Raw genomic sequence first — 20711 nt, 5'->3', positions numbered from 1 at the left:
GATAAAGAATTATGAGATGTGATAGAATATAAGCAATACGAGGGGCGTTCAATAAGTAATGCCCCTGACCCACTTCCAGTTGTCTGATCTAGATGAAATTTGCATGTGTAATGATTTACATCTCTATGGGTTATGTTGCAATTTATGGTTTCTGATTTACAGGTGTTTGAACTGAGTCAGGTGTGAAATGGAGCCAGTTGATAGTCGCGCAGTGATCCGGTTTTTGTATTTGAAAGGACGTACACCAAAGGAGACTTTTGATGGTTATGATGCCCCATCATATGACCTTGTAAAACGCTGGCATCGTTAATTCAAACCTGGTCGGAAGTCTGTGGAAACAGCTCCCAGACCTGGTCGTCCCTCTTCTGCCATTGATGAGGCATCTGTCCGTCAAGTTGAGGCAGCCATTTTGAAAGATCGACGCATTACTGTTCGCCAAATAGCCCAAGAGGTCAAGATTAGTACAGGGTATGTAAAAGCTATCATTCATGACCATATGCATAAGGTGTCTGCCAGATGGATTCCCAGGTTGCTCACACCTTTCCAGAAGCAAGAACGTGTCGAGTGCTCGAGGATGAATTTGGAGATGTGCCAAGAAGATGAGTCAAAGTTTTTCAAAAGACTGATTACACATGATGAAACTTGGGTCCATCACTATGATCCAGAGACCAAAGCTCAGTCAATGCAGTGGAAGCACTTGGACTCACCACTCCAAAGTAAGCAAGGGTGCAGCCCTTCTGGGACCAGGACGGAGTAGTGATGACAGACTTCCTGGCAAAGGGTACCACAATTACAGGAGCCTATTACGCTTCACTTTTGATGAAATTAAGAGAAGCTATCAAAATCAAGAGGCGGGGTAAGATCAGCAAAGGTATCCTCCTCCTGCAGGACAACGCTCCGGTCCACAACTCACATGTCGCCAGATCAGAAGCACAGGCGTGTGGCTATGAAATCATCCCCCATCCCCCTTACTCTCCTGACATTGCGCCCTCTGACTTTCATCTTTCCCCAGCCATGAAGTTGTTCTTGAAAGGAAAGCGTTTCCCAGATGATGCAGCCTTGATTTCTGAAGTTATGACGTGGTTGGCGAACCAACCTGGGGTGTTCTAAAAAACGCTGTCCAGAGCTGCATCAAACGATGGGAGAAATGCATAACTTTGGGTGGTTCCTATGTAGAGAAAAACAAATAACTGTGCAAAGTTTCATTAATCTCCTGCTATGGGAAATGGGTCAGGGGCATTAGTTATTGAACGCCCCTCGTACTTATTCAAACCTGAAGAAATTAAATGGTTAGTTTGGGGAGAACAAACAAAAGACATATCATAAAACTAAAAACTAGTGAATTTCGGTGAGACAAGTCAACCTCAGAAAATGTTGAATAAAATCAAATTCTATTATTCAAATCTCTATGAAAATGGGATATAATTTCGTGTACAGTCACTAAATTATGACTTGGATAAGTTTTCAGTAGTGTTATAGAAAAGGTGGACTATGACTAATTACACTTAAAATGTTAGCGACTCATTTCCCGCATGAAAGTTGTTCCCGAGTTTATAGGTCCAGTGCAAGCAGCATTTGTTGAAGGACGTAATATTAATTATTATGTGAGACTTGTAGATATATGGGGTGCATCTTACTAGGAATAGATTTTGAGAAGGTATTTGGTATGGTTGACTGGATGTATCTCTTCAATATTTTGAAGAACTTTAAATGTAACGTGGTTCAGTATTAAGTCAAAAAGGATATTTTCAAGGTTGGGCATATGAATAAAATAATGCGGAAAAGCTCGCAAAGTTGTTCAAAAAGACTACAAAGTCGTATACAAATATTACACAAAATATTAGGAAAGGCGGGATCGTATACATCGTGTAAAAAGTTGCTGGAAAGTTAGTTCGCAAACTGAATTGTGACTACGAAGTTTTGTGGAAAGATAAAATAAGAACGTGTGAAAGGTGACTACAAAGTTGTATACAGTAATTGAAAATAGATTAAAAGTGTTAGAAAATGTTAATTTTGAAGACGGCAGTGTTGTATTGAGGTTCATATGATTTGAAACGGCTATATAGTTTTAAAGGCGAGACAGTATAAATTGTGTACAAATGTGCGAGAAAATGTCTGAAGATTTTCGAAGTTGTTGAAGAAAACTTCAAAATCTAATACAAATGTTAAAAAAATTACTTTTAAAGACGGGAAAGTTGTATAAATATTCACAAATTGACATTGAAAGCTTACATAGTTGTCTGCAAGAACAGGTAAGTTTTAAAGCGAAAATGTTTACATAGCGTGCAAAGTTATGGAAAAAGAATATGAAGGCTTTCAAAGCATCTCAGAAAGGTATATTCTGAAGGCAGGAACATATAAATAGGAACTTTCGGAATAGTTGTATGAAAGTCTGCAAAGTGGTGTGCAATGACTACAAAATCAAACCTACAAATGTAGGTGTTATACATGTGTTAGAAAGTTGTATAAAGGTTCGACACTTTATTTGAAAAAAAAACTACAAATTTGTCTACAATGTTTGGAAAATAGGTTTGGTAGGTAGGAAAATTGTGGGAGAGACGTGTGGAAATTCGTAAAGTGGTTCACAAAGACTACAAATTCCTGAACAACAGAGGTCAAGACTGTAAGCAGGGTGGGTCAATCTAGAAAAGAGAAGGTATGCCTGAAGACACATGTAGAAAATAAATATTTAAAGTAAATCAAACTATGAACATTGCTTTGAAAGACAGGAAAGTTTACAAAGTCGGTTGGTTGTGTGATTCTAAATTCTTTTGCCGATTTTTCAAACAACACTGATCATTTAAAGTAACCTTCATGACCTTGTTGTAATCATATCAAACCGTTTTACAAAGCTTGATAGAACATACTTTTGGAAGCAACCCTTGTCACATTGGGAAAATACTTTATAGTTGATTCAAACTGCTTTCCATACTTTGAGTCGCTTTCCGTCTTCCAATGAAATATTTCTAGTTTTGTTGGCAGTTGTTTGAGTTGTTTTCATGAACTTTGAATATATACTACTTTTTTTTTATAAACAATCATATCAACCAACTTTGCAAACTTTCAATTGCAAACAAAAACGGGAGACATTCGATTACATATGATTTTATTGCAAACAATGTGGAACGAGTATTCTATTTGGCGTTCTGATTAAAAGTTGTATATGAAAATAATGCAATCATAGATCATGATTGGTTAGCAAAGTATAAACATTATATACAATCTGATATTACTAGTAGAAAAACACAGAAAATGGACAAGGAAAAATATGTTAAAGCGGGGGAGTCGTCATCTGCGCATGCGCAAGATGGCCATAGCGTGTCATTGTTTACAAACAAGCGTCTATCCATGAGCCTTTGCATTGTTAGCGTGTGTTGCTATCGTCGCTTTGTGACGACCCTCCCGCTTTAAGATTATTCAACATGACTATGGATCGGAATGCATACAGCAGCGAAGTCTTGTAAATGTTTCACTTTACTTTTTTTTTAATGTTAAATTAAAGCTTAGGCCATTAAAAAGTAACGACAACTACACTACAACTACAACTACACAAGAAATGGACTATCTATAACAGCACTCCCGCCAGCAAAACTTCCCTCATTGGACGATACTGTCTTAGTTCTTAAAATATGGCCGCATGTAGAATTGAAGGGTACATTTTCACCATTACTGAAAAATAAAAACAACGTGAGTTAACAATCCATTTGTTGCGGGCGCTACCCTTAATTCTTTACTCAGAATGATAATAGCTGTAATTTCGTAGTCTTCACGAACTTTATTTTTGCTGTCTATACCATCCAGGTAAACTACAGTACAAAAGTACATATAAAACTTGAGCAACGTCGTAATGAACATGCACATTTTGAATCATCAAATACAAATCCATAAAATACAAAGAATCAAACACAATTGTAATGTCGGCACCAATAGATATTAATCATTTCTATCGCTACTAGAAAATACATTTAAATTAAGTATTCACCTAGATTTCGGGGCAAACTGATGGAGCCCGGTCTTTAAATGGCTGCCATATTTACGTTGACGGCATTTCTACTCCAGTGCATAACAAACAAACAATTGCAATAGAGGGCGCTGTAGAGGAATTCCTAGATTTACCGTACGACGGTAGCAACACTCCTCTCTGCAAATGGGTAATTTATCGTACATTTGCACTCATGCCAAACTTTCTAATATCTATATCAAACTATGTCTATAATAATAATTGCTCTTGAAATTCAAGTAAGAGTTCACAAAATAACATCAACAATAAAGGTAACAATTTAACTGTACTCAATGTTATTCATAGTCCCAATTAGTCTTCATCAACAGCAAGGAGCAGTACAAGCTTGTGGATTGGTCTGTCCACTATGGAACTGGCAGTAGTAAGCTGTACTTTGCGTACCAAACCATCTTTCCCAGGATACACTGCTGTCACTCTGCCAAGACGCCAGAAGTTACGTGGTACATTATCTTCCTTGATAATGACTATGTCACCCAATTTCAGATTGTACTGTGATGTGGTCCACTTTGGCCTTTGCTGTAGCGTATGCAGAAATTCTTTTCTCCATCGGTTCCAAAATTCATTGGTTAAGTGCTGTACTCTTCTCCATCTACGTGTTGAGTACATATCAGCCTTCTGGAAGTTGCCTGGTGGGGGAAGAAGTATTCTGGTCTTCATCGTTAACAAATGGTTTGGTGTCAGAGGTTCTGGAGAATCGGATTCACTCAGCTGATTGAGAGTAATTGGTCTTGAATTTACGATGTTCTGCACTTCGGCCATAAATGTGCGAAAGGACTCATCATCCAGCTGTGGACCTGCCTGATAGATGAGGGGTTCCAGAACACTTCGAACAGTCCTTATTTGTCTCTCCCAAATTCCTCCCATGTGACTACTGCTGGGAACATTGAATTTAAACTCAATCCAATCACACCTCTGACCTATCAAGAAATCAGCCATTTTCTTCTGATCAATCTCTTTCAGGCCCTTAATCATTTCATTGTGTGTTCCAACGATGTTAGTGCCACAATCTGCTCTCAGCTGCCTAATAGGTCCACGGATGCTAACAAATCTTCTCACCGCATTGATGAAAGAATTGGTATCTAGAGAGTTGACAGTCTCCAGATGAATTGCCTTGGATGCCATGCACACAAAAACTACACCATATCTCTTCAACTGGCTCCTCCTCTCCTTGATTAAGAATGGTCCAAAAAGATCTACACCTGAATATGTGAATGGTGGGGCTTCCTTTATGCGGTCACTTGGAAGGTCTCCCATTTTCTGAGTTTGGGGTGCTCTTCTGAACTTCCTACATGTGACACACTGATTGATCAATTTAGACACTGTATATGAGCCACTGATGATCCAATATCCATGCTGTCGGATGTAGTTGTGAGTACAGCCTCTTCCCATATGATTGATTTGTTCATGGAAGTGTCGCACTATTAGTGTTGTTATGTGAATATTCTTGGGTAAGATGACTGGATGTTTAATTTCAAAAAGCTGGCAGGATTTCTGTATTCTACCTCCAACTCTCAGCAAACCCTGGTCATCTATGAATGGATTCAGTTTATATATAGTGCTGGATTTTCTGAACTGTATATTTCGTGCCTTTAGTTGGTTTCTAGATTGTGGGTTACCCACTAGCTTCATTTCCTTCAGTATCTGTATTTCTTTCTGAAAGGCTCTACTTTGGACCTCTCGTATTATGGCATTTCACCTTCTGCGAGATCCTGTACAGTTAAGGGTGTATTAGTTTCTGACATGACATCTGTGAGATCTAACTTTCTATTTATGGTTTTGGTGGCTCTCAACATTTTTGCCTTAAGACGTAGACAATTAGCGGCTGCTCGTTTAGATGCGTTCCATGATGAGTACTGATCAAAGCGGTTGATCAATTGACCATCTGAACAAGCTGTGAGTGAATTAGTCTTCAATACCGTGGAAGTTCTCTTCATTTCTCTCCTCATCTCTTCTTCTGTGTCACTGGTACACTCATATCGAAATTCTGTTGCAGATAGGGACTTATCATTCCATAGAAAATCTGGTCCAGTTAACCAGTTAGAATCTTCGATAAGTTGCCTGGCAGTTATCCCTCTGCTAGCGTCATCACTTGGGTTTGAGGCAGTGTTAACATACTTCCATGCATCTGGAGAAGTCAACTCTCGTATCTGCTGGACCCTGTTGGCGACATAGGTGTGAAAACGTTTGGATTCATTATTTATGTATCCAAGAACAACTTTACTATCTACCCAAAAATACTCTTTCACATCTTTAAACTGTAGTGCTGTGGTGATGTAGTGACTCATTCTTGCAGATAAAACTGCTGCTGTCAGCTCAAGGCGAGGGATGGTGATTTGTTTGTTGAGTGGTGTGACTCTGGCCTTTCCTATGACGAAAGAACAGTATACTTCATCATCCTGGTTGATTTGTCTCAAATATGTGCTCTGTCCATAACCTGTTTCACTGGCATCAGAGAAGTAATGAAGCTCTATTCTCTTGACTTCACCAAAGTTGTTAGGTTTATAGCAACGGTTTACCTTCAAACTCTGTAACTCAAGAATGTCAGTTCTCCACTGTATCCATTTCATTCTGAGGTCTTCAGTGATGGGATCATCCCAATCAACATTATTTCTACATAATTCTTGCAAGATGATCTTTCCAGTTAGGATTACTGGGGCTGCAAAACCTAAAGGATCATACACTGAGCAGATGGTAGCAAGAATACCTCTGCGAGTAAGTGGTAAGTCGCGCAATAATATTCTAAATTGGAAAAAGTCACCCTCCACGACCCATGTCACTCCTAATGCTCTTTCTACAGGTAAGAGGTCTGTTTGAAGGTTTACTTCCATCAAACTCGACGCACGAGCTTCAGGAGGTATTGCATCCAGCACTTCTCTCTTGTTTGAGATCCACTTGTGCAGTTTCAACCCAGCTTTAGCACAAATATCAATACTATTGTTAACAAGGGTGATGGCTTTGCTTACATCTGAAACTGACTTTAACCCATCGTCTACATAAAAGTCATCTCTGATAAAACTAGCTGCTTCTTCACCAAATTCCTCCTCTCCATCATCTGCTGCTCTCTTCAGACCAAAGTTGGCACATCCTGGTGAACTGGCTGCACCAAATAAGTGTACAGTCATTCTGTACTCAGACAATTCCTTGTCCAAGTCACCATCTTTCCACCATAAGAAGCGTAACAGATCCCTATCATTTGGAGTGACATGAAACTGGTGGAACATACCCTGGATGTCCGCCATCACTGCCACCTCTTCTTTTCTGAAGCGACTTAAGACCCCAACTAGACCATTGGTAAGATCAGGTCCTTGGAGGAGACAGTCATTAAGAGATATGCCCTCATATCTTGCAGAGCAATCAAAAACCACACGGATCTTATCAGGTTTTTTGGGGTGATACACACCTGTATGTGGTACATAATTCACCCTGCCATCTACATTCTGTTGATCTTCAGGAACTTCTTCAGCACAGTTGGTTAGGATATCTTCCATAAATGTGAAGTAATCTTTCTTGTATTTCTGATTTCTTTGCAATCGTCTTTTGAGTTGTAATGTTCTTTTTACAGCTAATGGTTTGTTGTTTGGAAGTCGAAGATTATTGTACTTCAGTGGAAGGGGCATCTCATAGTGACCATCCTCTCTCTTGATGATATTGTCAGAGAGGCACCTGATGAACTTATGATCATTAACTGACAGAGAATCTTGTTTGTGTTTATGTTCAATAAAGTCCTGTTCAAACATCTGTTGAACCTGTTGTGTACTCACTATTTCCTTTGAGGTTGACTGAACTACCAATCTGTTAACTAATTTCGGCTTATTTGCAGGCATGGCTGTAAGCTGACTCGCTGCATTTGTTTCTGTGGTCACAATGCGGTTTGACACAACATTGTTTTCTGAATTTGAACAAATTGTTCCAACTATTCCCCATCCTAGTAGAGACCTTTGGCCATATGGATGATCTTCATCGCCAGCTATGATATCTCTAGGTCTTACAGCCGATGGAACATTGTTACCTATTAATATTCCAACCTTAACTTGAGGCATGATTGGAGGTATCTTATCAGCAATTCTTTGTAGATGGTTCCACTTCATTGCCACCTCTGAACTTGGGATTTGGTGTCTCTCTGCTGGAACATGGTCTCTGGTGTAGGATGTTGGCACTGGTATTACAACTTTTCTGTCGTAACTAAGAATCTCTAAATCCCTTATCCTCTTAGCTGAAACAACTGCACCATTCATTTGCATTGTTGACAGTGTCAGTTCAGTATCATGCCCTATGATTCTAAGTTGTTTCTGAAGTTCTTTTGAGATGAAACAGGTATTGCTCTGTGGATCTAGAACACAATATTGTAAGATTTCTCTGTTGGGATTAACTTTGCTTCGTACCCATACAGGTACAATCATGGAGTTGTCAGTTGTCTGTCCTTCTCTGTTACATACAGAAATGCAATGACTTACACTGGTAGTACGGTTTTCATCATAGTGGAGAGCTGTCAAATGTTTTTTTGAACATTTCTTACAATCAACTCTGGATGTACATGCTCTCCCATTGTGTTCTTTAGTCATCCCACAAGCATAGCACAGACCTTCTGTCTTGAAGAATTGCTTCCGTTCTCTTCTGTGAAGATTCATCAGTTTGTCACAGTCATCAATATGGTGCTGTTCTTTGCAAAAAGGGCACTTCAGATCTTCATTACCACTGATTACATTTGTGGTAAATGTTCTAGCTTTCACTTGGTTCCCTCCCCTGCTGGTGTTTTTGCTTTCTCTATTGAAAACAGAAGATTCCTTCCAGTCTTTCACTTCAGGTTCAAAAGCAGGTATGTTTGCTTCTTTTGCCTTTTCTTTCACAAATAATGCAAACCGCTCAAAGGTTGGAAAACATCCACTGCTAACACTGGCATGTGTAATACGTCTCCATTGGTTTTCTATATAAGTTGGAATTTTAGCTACCAGCTTTGCATTTTCTTGTGGGTAATCCAAGACACCAAGATCATGTATTGTTCGCTTTGCTGCAACAACTTCATTTAACATATCAGAAAATCTTCGGAGTCCAATGGAGTCACGTGGTTGGATCCTTGGTGATGATGCAAGCTTATCTATGAATGCCTTGGCAATCACTGTATTGTTACCATACCTGTCCTTCAACTCAGCTTTGGCTTGTACAAATGCCTCTTCAGTTTGGAGCAAGAGGTAACTATTAACCATTGCTTTGGGCTCACCAGACAGATGTTGGCTCAACAAATTTAATCTTTCAACCACTGAGGGGGCCTTTGACTCAATCAGAGACTTGAAAGAGGACTCCCATGAGGGAAACTGGAGTGGGTTTCCACTGAAAATTTCTAATTTGACTTGAGGAAGCCTAAATGAGTCCACCAACTGTTTCATAGCATCAGTGACTTCATTCGCAAGTGGGTTTGGAACACTGCTCACCTTGGCCCTGGCATCCTTGTTTTCTACTTTCTTGTTTACCTTTGCTTCCATTTTTGGTGACAAAATTAATGCACAGTTCTGATCGTGTACTGAAGGAACATGGCTGTAATCAACACTGCTGGCTGTACAACTAGTAGTTTGCATAGCCCTTTGTGCTTCTGTATTATTTGATTGTGAGTGTTGTTCATCCATCTCTGGTTGTGAATTTAAAAATCTGTACATATCTTCATCCTTATTGGCTGGCAGTATGCCACTCAAATTCTGACTTCCTTCATCAGATCTGTCTACTTCATATATCACTTCTTGCTGTGCCTGATTTTCAGCAAGTTTCTTATGTAACTTTAATTCTTCAATCCTCCTTCTATGTTCTAGCTCCTCTCTTTCTAGCTGTTTTTCCTTTTGTGCAAACGCTAGCTGTACTCTCAATGCAGCTTCCTGTTTCTTAAGTTCCAGTTTCATTGACCTGACACTGGAAGTTGTACGGTTGCAATGGCTACTAATTTTAGTTTTCTGTGAACTTGATTTGATTGATTCAGGGTTTAGCATTTCCATATCAATACGATGTTGAATTTCTACTTTGATGTCATCCTCAAATTTATGCCATTCCAAAATATCTTGTTGTTTCTGTTTTGTGAATGCAGCAATTTCTTCCTGCTTTTCCAACAATTCAGCAAGTTCATCATAAAGTTCACTTATGTCTTGCCATGCTATCTGTGCAACTAACAGCTTTTGTTTAAGTGCTCGGGTATCTTCAAATCCTTTTTGCATAATGGCATTTCTTTTGGCTTTACTAAGTTCAGATTTCTTTGCTTTCAAATCTCTTCTAAGAATGTTGAATCTGAGCTCCTTACCTTTCAGTGTTAAAGTCCGCGTTCGCGTCCCATTGACACTTGCTGCTTGATCTCTGTCTTCATCGACTGGAGATTGACCTTCAAGCTGAACTTCTGTGTCCTCGGACATTTCTAGTTTACTGTTGCGGGCGCTACCCTTAATTCTTTACTCAGAATGATAATAGCTGTAATTTCGTAGTCTTCACGAACTTTATTTTTGCTGTCTATACCATCCAGGTAAACTACAGTACAAAAGTACATATAAAACTTGAGCAACGTCGTAATGAACATGCACATTTTGAATCATCAAATACAAATCCATAAAATACAAAGAATCAAACACAATTGTAATGTCGGCACCAATAGATATTAATCATTTCTATCGCTACTAGAAAATACATTTAAATTAAGTATTCACCTAGATTTCGGGGCAAACTGATGGAGCCCGGTCTTTAAATGGCTGCCATATTTACGTTGACGGCATTTCTACTCCAGTGCATAACAAACAAACAATTGCAATAGAGGGCGCTGTAGAGGAATTCCTAGATTTACCATACGACGGTAGCAACACCATTTATTTAGTGATTGGATAATTTACTCTTTTAGTATCAGTTAGAATATTTTTTAGTCACAAGCCATAACAAATGTTTCGTGATATTGTAATACAACTATTCATTTTTATAGCATGATATTCAAACTCTGATCAGACTTTTCTACCAAAGTAATACGATGTGACTATGTGTTAATATGAGGTTATTACGAGAATACCCCAAAGTATGCAGTACAGCGGGAGTATCGACCGACACGCAGCGGAGATCGATGCGACGGCGTACTGTCTGAGTGCATACTTTGGGGTATCCTCGTAAATAACGTAATTATTATACATCTTTGCCTTCCAAGAATACATATGGGAATGCTGAAATCCAAAAAGTTTAGAACAGAATCAGCGAACTCCTTTGCATGGAGTCCGGTCAATCTCTGGTGGCAGCCATGTTTGTTTTTATTATTAGAGGGCGCTTACATGCGTAATCATTCCATATTTGGAATTCGCATTTGCTTATATGGTAAGATCGAAATACCCCCGAAATTACGGCACGCTGAAACTTATGGCGTTACGGTGACAGATATATAATAATGTTTAATACTTCAATTCACATCACACATTTCTTACCTGATAATTGCACCAAATATTCCAATTTCGCTGACCATTTTTCGGATTTCAACGTCCTTCTCACTTTGCACTGTATAGTTAGTAACTACAAGTGGTTCAATTTTGTCCATCAAGATGTATCCAGCTCGGCTTTTGTCTTCACCGATCTGTTCCAGCTTGGTCTTAATGTCCTCGCCAAATAAGTTATTACCTATTCATAGAAGATAAGAAGATATATTTGCAATTGCATGTCAATGGTGTATTAAGCATATATCTAACACATTTCCCATTAGCTAGTGACTACATAAACCTGTCCAAATCCACAGTTAAACGAAAGGTTACAAATCCAATAACACAAAACAGATGCCTGACATACCATCAACAAGTCGCTCACAATACATAGTCAAATTAGTAAGATAACAAGCGACCTTGCAGTTGGTAGGGCTCCACTGTAATTGACATGTGCAGGGGGCAGTGGCAGTTACTAGATGGATGGGAAAAGTGGAATCTATGATAGTTGTCGCAATGGTCACTGGAAGGGCATATCCCATAAGAGGAAACGTATTTGTGTATGTAATGCATGGACATGTATAATTGACGATGTGGGTGTACAGGAAATTGAAGCTGAAAGATGAAGTTGTCACTATTACCAGAATATATTTTTGCATTATTTGGTTACTGAATTACAGACGATGTGACTGAATTAAGAATGACATTGTTATTGGGAATTAGAGAATTTCAAAAAAGTGAATGGAAATTCATCCGTGTAGAACATCCCCTCTGAGACGACCTTGACCTTTCCTTGGAAAATTTCGACTAAGGGGTGACCTCCTGACCTGGGCCCTTGAGATGACCCTGACTCAGCCTTGAATATTCTGGGGAAGTGTTTTAGCCCCACCCACCCTCACTGCTCAGTATCACATATCACATATATCTCAGTATATAAAAGAAGCAAAACGTATAAACGTATGAGCTCGAGCATTTCTGGAAAACATTGGCCCATCTATTTCATTTTCAAAGACAATATGTACTGAGAAATTCTAGCTTCCAACTGATAAAGTTGTCTGCTGGAGTCCATGCATTATACATAGCCCATATATAACATATGGGAGATTTAAGAAATAAATATAACAAAAAAAAACTTCCACAAAAATGGAGATATCTTTACCAAATGAACAAACTTGAGTGAGAACTAGTCCATGTGTCTACATTATGAATTTCAAAGCAATGCGGCAGGTGGTTTCGGAGAAGAAGTTGAAAAATGAGCAAAAAATGTTTCAAAATGCCCTAAAAATAGACACTTGCGTATGGTGCCACGAAAACAATAAGTCTGAGTGTAATCCATGTCAACAACATTCATGCCTGATTTCAAAGCAATCTGACAAGCGGTTTTAGAAAAAAATCATTTTCTAACCATAAATGCAAAAATAATTCTAAAAAATAGAGGTTTACATGTGATGTCATGAAATGAACAAATCTGACAGAGCACCATCTCAGAGAGGTGTGGTATGAATAGGCTGACGGTTTTGGAAAAGTAGTCGTTTGAAGTTGACGGACAATGTACGACGGACGAACGACGATAGGTATGGTCTTCGATGAAAGCGGAGTTAAACATACACGAATCCATGGTATACATGAAGTGATGGCATGCGTTTCAAAATGAGTGAGCACATTCTGCTCCACATGTCACAATCGCCATATATCAGTCATAATCATTTTCTGAAAAAAATTGGAGAGCATCATCATGTAATTGGTGGGATAAAGTCACATGACGTCGTCACCATAGTTGCCTTAGTTATTATAAATTAACATAAAGTAATATTTAAGTGCATTGAATATGTTTACCTCCACCTTCTCGTTGTGGTTTCAATACATATATGTTTGGGTTCTTGAGAGCAGTTTCTGACCCTTCATCATTCTGAAATAATATAGAAATAATAAACAGTGGGGCATGGCGTGGCGAGACGCATTTGCTGAGGTGTGACTTCAAATTTCATGTTTCATCATGTTCATATAAGGTGGCTGTAATTTCGATTCCTATTTACAGCGATCTCACAAAGTGTGAGGTAATAATTACTATTTTAATCATATAAAAGATTAGAAGCACTGACTCGTCATTAATCGAAAATCACTAATCGTATACGGGTTTACACATATACATAGGTCATATAGTACGATAAAATCTGTACCAATGACCTGTATGATTGACAGCTGATGAAGGTCAAAATGTGAATATATATTGCTTGTATTTGTTTTTTTACAATTCCTAAAACATAATTATTGCATCTTTTTATTGACGAGGCATTTTATATCATTATATCTCATAGCTCAATCAGCTTTGCGCATTTGGCGGTCAAAGACGTCGTATTATGCTTCTTTGCTTGCGTAGGCGTTAATATAGATTTTGAAAAAATGATGATTCACCGTTAATGTTTATTGGTGCCAGATAGTCGTCCGTAGCCAGTTGATAATTACTAAAATCTTAAATGTGACAGTAATTTTGGAAGGGTTTATGGAATATAAATCCATACGAACCATTGGAAAGTGTGCTTCAACCGCAACTTGTAAATTGAGAACATTCTGGATGTAGTCATTCGAAACTTGGGCAGGAGAGATCTTTAAATGCCGTCTTTTACAAAACAAATTTTATTCGGTATAATAATACAAATATTGGCCCCAGCCTCGGTCGAAATACAGATTTGTCTCTTTGGATCGACAAATCTGCATATGGCCTTGGCCCATATGAATATGCTTCGAAATATAAAGTTTGGAGCTTCGTGAAATATTTCAAATATTTGTGATTGTTACGTAACTCTTATCTCCGTGAAACATATAATTTACTTCACTTATTTCCAATAGTAGGGATAGATTGCTAGAATATTATGCATATGTAAGATACTAATATATCAAGTTTTAATTATATACACCAATAGTTTTGTTTCTCAATACGTATAAATATCAAGCATATATTGTTGGTGGTTGACAGTGTGGAAATGGGTGATATGATGAAAATGTCATTTTCTTTTACAATATCAAGTGTACAAAAAACTAGCAATAGCTGGGGATAAGGAATATGTTTATCTTACCATGTCGAGTGTATAAAGTCCAGCAAATGTGTTTCTAATTCGCTTAACGGTGACCTCTCCATCTGGGAAATATTTTTGAAATCTCTCAACGGCGCCAGCTCTAGGTAATTCCTGTTGAATCTTCTTGGAACCCGCTAAGTGATAACTTATGGGTGGACATTTGATAGTCTGGGATTTCTCAACCATGAGACGTGCTTCCCACTCCTATGATAAGAACAAATCACAGCACAATTCGAACAATTGTCAGTTTTCATTAATTTTGGTAAATATATAACAATACGTTAGTATTAGACTCAGTATATGTGATTCTGTTTTGATTGACGCTATCATCTGCGACAATCCCGGAAACAATCTAAACATGAAATTAAGGTACATGTGCCATACCTTTTCTGTTGGGTAGTGTTCAGGTGAATACCCATACCTATAATACACTATTGCTATTTCGTAGTTATCTCTGTTGAATTGAAAACAAACAAACAAAGTGGATTTAATAATACATCTGACAATCATATGATTAGGTAATCCCATTACAATATTGGTTGTCATAGAAATGCAGGGAATTTACGAACATATATAAAAACGAAACGTACGAAAACTGACAACCACTGCAAAAGCGCCTCAGTACTTGTACGCAACAAGCGTCAACGCCCTAAGATAAAGACGATTCCAAAAAGCGTCCAATGAATGCGGACTTAAAGTGACCAAATGGACATGCGTAAACCGAAATATATATATGGTGTGACAGTTGATGTAATAATCGCAGGTATAGTCGACGTTATAGTAGTGTCACAAAAGTATTATATTACGCATTGGATCAGGCGGTGATTTGCTGATCACATTGGAATGTGCACGCCACTTTGGCAACTCAAATTTACTTAAACCAGTGCTCACAAGATAAGTTTATTGTCTTCTATTTTAGCTCTTTCAACGACGTCTTTGAACAATCTTCTTATAATCGGAATAGATTTATCGAGATTTCGAATTTCATATTCCAACCATCTTTGGTCCATGATATTCCACGACAGTTCTTCAATGAGAAACAAGATGGCGGCTCTGAAGATAAATCAACAAAATAAATAAAGCATATATAATATAACATATATTTCGTATCGCCTAGAATACACCACTACAGAAAACTTATCATATAAACAGTTAGGCAGTGTTATTAGCTGTGACGATCAAATAAACGCTCGTTCCCTGTACAAAATACCTGTAAATCAAACGATTTACATGATGTAGAGGCGCCAAAGACAACGGGAAAGCGCATAGATGATGGATCACAACAAATGGAAAATTAACATTAGACATACATTACACAGTATATAAGGGATTTTTTGTGGTATTTTGAGTGGTAGAATTAGGGCAGCATCGACAAATCATAACTGAAGCACAGACCAATTCCCTATGAGTGTCATAAAGCTGGACCCATATTTAAAGTACTGGAAAATTTAAGAATATGAATTATTAGAATTAACGCATTACAAATAAATCCTGTTCATTCCTCTAAAATAGATAATTGGGTAGACGATATACCATGTGGCCATGTATGCGTTATTCGCGCACCCTTAGTCTAGTCTCTGAGGGTGCCTTCTTAAAACTGGCCAAACAGGGCGGTTAGTCTAGTGGGTACTGAATTTACCTGCAAAGTCATGTTTGATATTAGATATCTACAGGTACTGTTCGTCTTTTGTACAATAGAAGTGCATCGTTAATACCAGCTTGTACATGATATTGTGTGTATGATGTCATGCAAATATAAGTACAAACTTACTTGTTGTTGCCATACAGTTTCCAAGCTTCGACAAAACCTTCAGCCATTTTACCCACGGCTTTACTTTCTGGTAAACTACTTGCAATTTCCGATTTTCCGAGATTTTCCAGATTAAACCTAAAACAACAAAATAATTAGGGTATTTAATTGTGACATTTAAAGCAGTCTGGTGGCGATTACATCCCCATGCTAGTGTGGGTTTGGGGGTTCTTATCCCCTCAGTGGGCACGAATTGTGGTAGCCAATGGGTTTGCTATTGTTCATAATTAATTAATAATTAATAATTCGCCTTCATAATTGCCATGTAACATTGGCTAGAATACTTAGCACTGAGTGACACACACCTATGAAGACGAGTACACTGGGTTCCAAGTCCTGCCAAACCACTGGCAATGGTATTTACTTCAACTTGTTTCAGTTGTATTTTGTCTGTTGATATGTCCCTTCCACCAGAGCAATCAAACATATAGTCACATCGTAGCATTCCTAACATAATGGGCTGCATTGAAAGAACATAAGAAACCAACTGTATGTGAAAAGTAGAGTACATTGCTGTAAAGATCACTTGCATGTGTCACACATCATTGAATGCAGTGAATTAACGTAATTTATGATTAGAATGAATTTATCAGAATAATTTCCTATGCGGCATACCTGACATGGTATATTATTGATATAAACCTCTTCGTAAATGTCAAACAGTTTCTTCTGGAACTCATCATGTTGCATTGAACTGTAAATAAACAAACAAACAAACAAGTTAATATTGTGTGTATAGCATTGCCGCAACCATTGTGTTTTTATACAGTCAAATGAAAACAAAACATCTTCATGTATATGTCTAGAAAAGGAACGTAATTCGTTGTATTTCACATTCAATGTTGACACATAGCATATTGTCACAAAGCTAAAATACATTCCAAATCATTTGTGGGTTCCTGTTAACACACAAATGATAAAATCTATACTTATTTCAATTTGACTTACTAAATTAGAATTACACTTGTTTGGAGATGTTTCATACATTCTTGAAATTTTATTACTGGGCAAGCTGTGACTTTATTACCCAAGCTGTGACCTATATTCGCACTCTATGGAAAAACTGGGAAAGTGTCAACGGCTCTTTTTTGTGAAGAAATGTCTGTCTGCTGATATAAGGCGACAACTGGTTACTAAGCAAAAGGGGAGACACCTATCTGGCTGCCAGGAAGAGACACCTCTCTGACTGCCAAGAGCCTACACCCACAGTTTTGTGATTTCCCGTAGTGATTTTAGTAGGGAAAAACTAGCTTGGTGAGATTATATACTAAAAACCTTCAAGCAACCTTCAAATATTGGTGTGTTTCCTGTCTCTGTACATGATTCTATTTGAATGGGTGTACATCAACGATCACTGTACCTCCGCTGCTAAGTGAGTTTCCCCGACTCGAAGAATCCCACTCCCGATAACCCGACCACACAGCGAACAATACACACCCGACTCCTTACTCCTTTACAATTGTGACAATATTTTCAGTTTTTAACGCTCTGTTTATGTTCACAGTATTACTCGTTTCATACGAAATATAATTCCGATGTACCATGATTACGGAAGCTTTTCAGGAGGTTTTTTTTTTCGAAAATCATGAAACCCCTCAATATATATATATATATATATATATATATATATACTTCATAAATGGTAGAATTGCCACTCAACGTGCATTTACCAGTGTATCATTAAAACCGACATTTATTTTATGTCAGGTATTCATGATGGAAGTGTCCGAAATGTATCAAAGGTAACATGTGAATACGAATGTTTACATTTATATGAATACAGCTGTGGCGGTTACAGTCTACACTTATAAAATCGAGAGACGTCGATTGATTTACAGGAATAGTCGTATAAGTATAATTGCTGAGGGGGTGTACAGTTGGTATCAGTAAGACGATGATCTATTATTTCTTTCCCTCTTCAGTACATTGCCGTTTTAATAAATCGTCACATATCAAGTATAACAACACACGTGATAAAAAAGTTGAGAGCACAGATTATTACACGTGAATGTATACGAAGCGCTTCTGTGGTGTCATGACGTAGGTGGGTGAAAACTATGACACTTATTTGTGTAGAAGTGAAATCATTATCATGCATTGTTGGGCGATTACGAATCATGCAATTTACGCCATGGGAACACTTCGTCGTAGAGGGCGGAACTTATATGAATGGTGTATTTACCTGGATAGCACTGACTTGAGAAATTGGTAGTCACGACTGATACCATGCATCAATAAATGGAAGTCATTTTGTACATCCACGGATTGATAAAATAATTTCTTTGGCACAGGAGATGGCACTAGGGTATGTGGCGTGAAACATACAACATCTGATGAGAGAGGTGTCTCTCGTCTTCTCATTACTATTCCATGTACATTAGCAAAGTCTTTACTCTGAGCGACTACGTCATCTAGGAGTGATTTCTCCAATGGCAATGAGATACACGGCTCCATCATATTGACTGGCGTGACCATGCAAAACAGCGGGGAGTGGTATCAATCTGAGCAATAAAATGATATTTCGTAATTACATTGTGACATTACAGAGGCATTAGGATAATATGTGAGGGGCGTTGGTTGTAATTTTAATGACAGCTCAGTAGAACGACAGACCATTGTTGCCACATGGAGAAACAAATAGTTGCTAAGTCGCAAATGCAAAAAATCACTTCGAAACCAAACAACGTTTAACCAGAGGTCTAATTATCCAAACACATATTTTCAATTACTAAAGTTACAATATCTGCTCATGTATATGTAATTGAAGTAGGACGGTATATTAACATGCCGCATTACGCAATCAAAAACTAGTGTTTTATCTGGCAGCGACGGCGTAGTCTGACTGCATACTTTGGGATATCCTCGTAATAACCTTATTATTATACATCTTTTCCTTCCAAGGATACATCATGGGAATGCCGAAATCCAAAAAGTTTAGAACAGATTTAGCGAACTTGTCTGGGGTCAGGGCAAACTCTGGGGGTTGTTTTTATTATTAGAGGGCGCTTACGCGCGTAATCGTTCCATATTTGGAATTCTCATTCCTAATATGGTAGGATGCAAATACCAAGTGCAATACCGTAACAAGCAGCGTGTCGGCTGAGATAGCTCCGCTATTATCAATGCACATTTCAATTAAGCAACTGGAGATATCATTAGAAAATGAACAATATTTATAGTATCAAAGCAATCGGACTTGGTGTTTTCAACAAGAATTCGAAAATATCACTTTTCACCAAAAATGACAAAATTAGATAATCGAAGATATCATCACGAACTGAAAAGAATCTGAGTGAGGTCCACATGTAGTACCTATATATGTAATATCAAAGCAATCAGACTTGTGGTTTTTAACAAGAAATTATAAATATCTTTTTTTACCAAAAATTTCAAAAATATTCATCAAAATTGGAGAATTGAAGATATCACCATGAAATGAACAGATCTAAGAGAGGTCTACCCAATGTACATATACACCAAGTATCAAACCATTCAGGCTTGTAGTTTTCAAGAATAAGTCGAAAAAGTTGACACGGATGCCGACGGACAATCACTCATATGATAAGCTCCGCTCGACAAAGTCGACAGTGGAGCTAAAAATACGATACACCATTCTTAAAATGAAAATGGAATCATTCAATAAATATGGAATAAATAATTAAATTGAAACAATAGATGCTTTCAAAAAACTAGATATGCAGACTGACTCAAGCTGAACTCACAATGTGTATATGGGTAATAGCTGCAATCTTGTTCTACAAATTGACATATGTCAAGAAGGTGTTTTTATGATCTGGTCAAACTCATAACATTATGCGTTTACTGAATAGATCAGCTAAATCATTCGTCAGTGTGAGCCGTGAACAGACTCAAGTAACTTGTTGAAAACTTTGATATAAAGATTTGTTGTGAGGATTATTATCAATAATAATTCCTGGCTAGTAGGAACTCCTTTCAAGGTTATCTATATCGGTCAAGTTCATAGTCATCATACATGTCAAGAACCGAATGAATATGTTATAGTGTTTATTTTTATTGATACCGTATCCATGTTAAGATATTATTATTAAGTTTGTCACGCGGTAACACTATACTATACTTTAAACCAAACTAATATACCTATTTTTTTTCATTTTTAAAATGGCTTTCAGACAAAATTGACAAAAGAGCCAAACAACCTCAAACGATCCACAAACGAACCAAAACAGATTCAGTAAATAACGAATGAACTATGAATGAACTATACCTCTATTACTATACTATTTCCAACGTTGAGAGCGCTATTCACTAAAAGTGGTTGCTAATCACGTTATTCTCATCATGAAGCGCGTCCGCGTTGACGCGCGGCCGTCCCTGGGAGTGTGGCGATTTGTAGTGACACTGGT

The 20711-nt window shown here is 37.8% G+C and overlaps 3 protein-coding genes across 3 annotated transcripts; all 3 read right to left on the bottom strand.

The window, feature by feature from the left end:
* Positions 1–3150: 3150 nt before the first annotated feature.
* On the bottom strand, positions 3151–18780 carry LOC100378646 (glutathione synthetase-like). Its single transcript, XM_002730388.4, has 10 exons — positions 18509–18780; positions 16942–17020; positions 16632–16786; positions 16288–16404; positions 15408–15569; positions 14901–14970; positions 14517–14720; positions 13276–13348; positions 11452–11641; positions 3151–3669 (listed from the first exon to the last, which is right to left on the bottom strand). The coding sequence occupies exons 1-10, from the start codon at positions 18778–18780 to the stop codon at positions 3546–3548; spliced, it is 1446 nt and encodes a 481-aa protein (XP_002730434.2). The 3' UTR covers positions 3151–3545.
* On the bottom strand, positions 3756–5678 carry LOC146741852 (uncharacterized). The gene is made up of 2 exons (XM_085500147.1): positions 3983–5678; positions 3756–3806 (listed from the first exon to the last, which is right to left on the bottom strand). The coding sequence occupies exon 1, from the start codon at positions 5648–5650 to the stop codon at positions 4313–4315; it is 1338 nt and encodes a 445-aa protein (XP_085356273.1). The 5' UTR covers positions 5651–5678; the 3' UTR covers positions 3756–3806; positions 3983–4312.
* Positions 5704–10813, bottom strand: LOC144355962 (uncharacterized). Its single transcript, XM_085499892.1, has 2 exons — positions 10699–10813; positions 5704–10522 (listed from the first exon to the last, which is right to left on the bottom strand). Exon 2 carries the CDS (start codon positions 10408–10410, stop codon positions 5704–5706), a length of 4707 nt encoding a protein of 1568 aa, XP_085356018.1. The 5' UTR covers positions 10411–10522; positions 10699–10813.
* Positions 18781–20711: the final 1931 nt, after the last annotated feature.

Source organism: Saccoglossus kowalevskii, chromosome 6 (genome assembly GCF_978046115.1).
Source record: "Saccoglossus kowalevskii chromosome 6, keSacKowa6.1, whole genome shotgun sequence".
In the NCBI taxonomy this organism is placed as follows: domain Eukaryota; kingdom Metazoa; phylum Hemichordata; class Enteropneusta; family Harrimaniidae; genus Saccoglossus; species Saccoglossus kowalevskii.
Note: the sequence above shows the minus strand (reverse complement) of the source record. Positions and strands in the feature narration are given on the sequence as shown.

Bases quoted from the DNA above. Each gene is read 5' to 3' on its own strand.
- LOC144355962 (XM_085499892.1), bottom strand. From the start codon at position 10,410: ATGTCCGAGGACACAGAAGTTCAGCTTGAAGGTCAATCTCCAGTCGAT.
- LOC146741852 (XM_085500147.1), bottom strand. From the start codon at position 5,650: ATGAAGCTAGTGGGTAACCCACAATCTAGAAACCAACTAAAGGCACGA.
- LOC100378646 (XM_002730388.4), bottom strand. From the start codon at position 18,780: ATGGAGCCGTGTATCTCATTGCCATTGGAGAAATCACTCCTAGATGAC. The intron at 17,021-18,508 runs GTAAATACACCA...GTTTATTTACAG, and splicing joins CTCAAGTCAGTGCTATCCAG to TTCAATGCAACATGATGAGT. The intron at 3,670-11,451 runs GTAAGAAATGTG...TTTATTTTTCAG, and splicing joins ATATTTGGTGCAATTATCAG to TAATGGTGAAAATGTACCCT.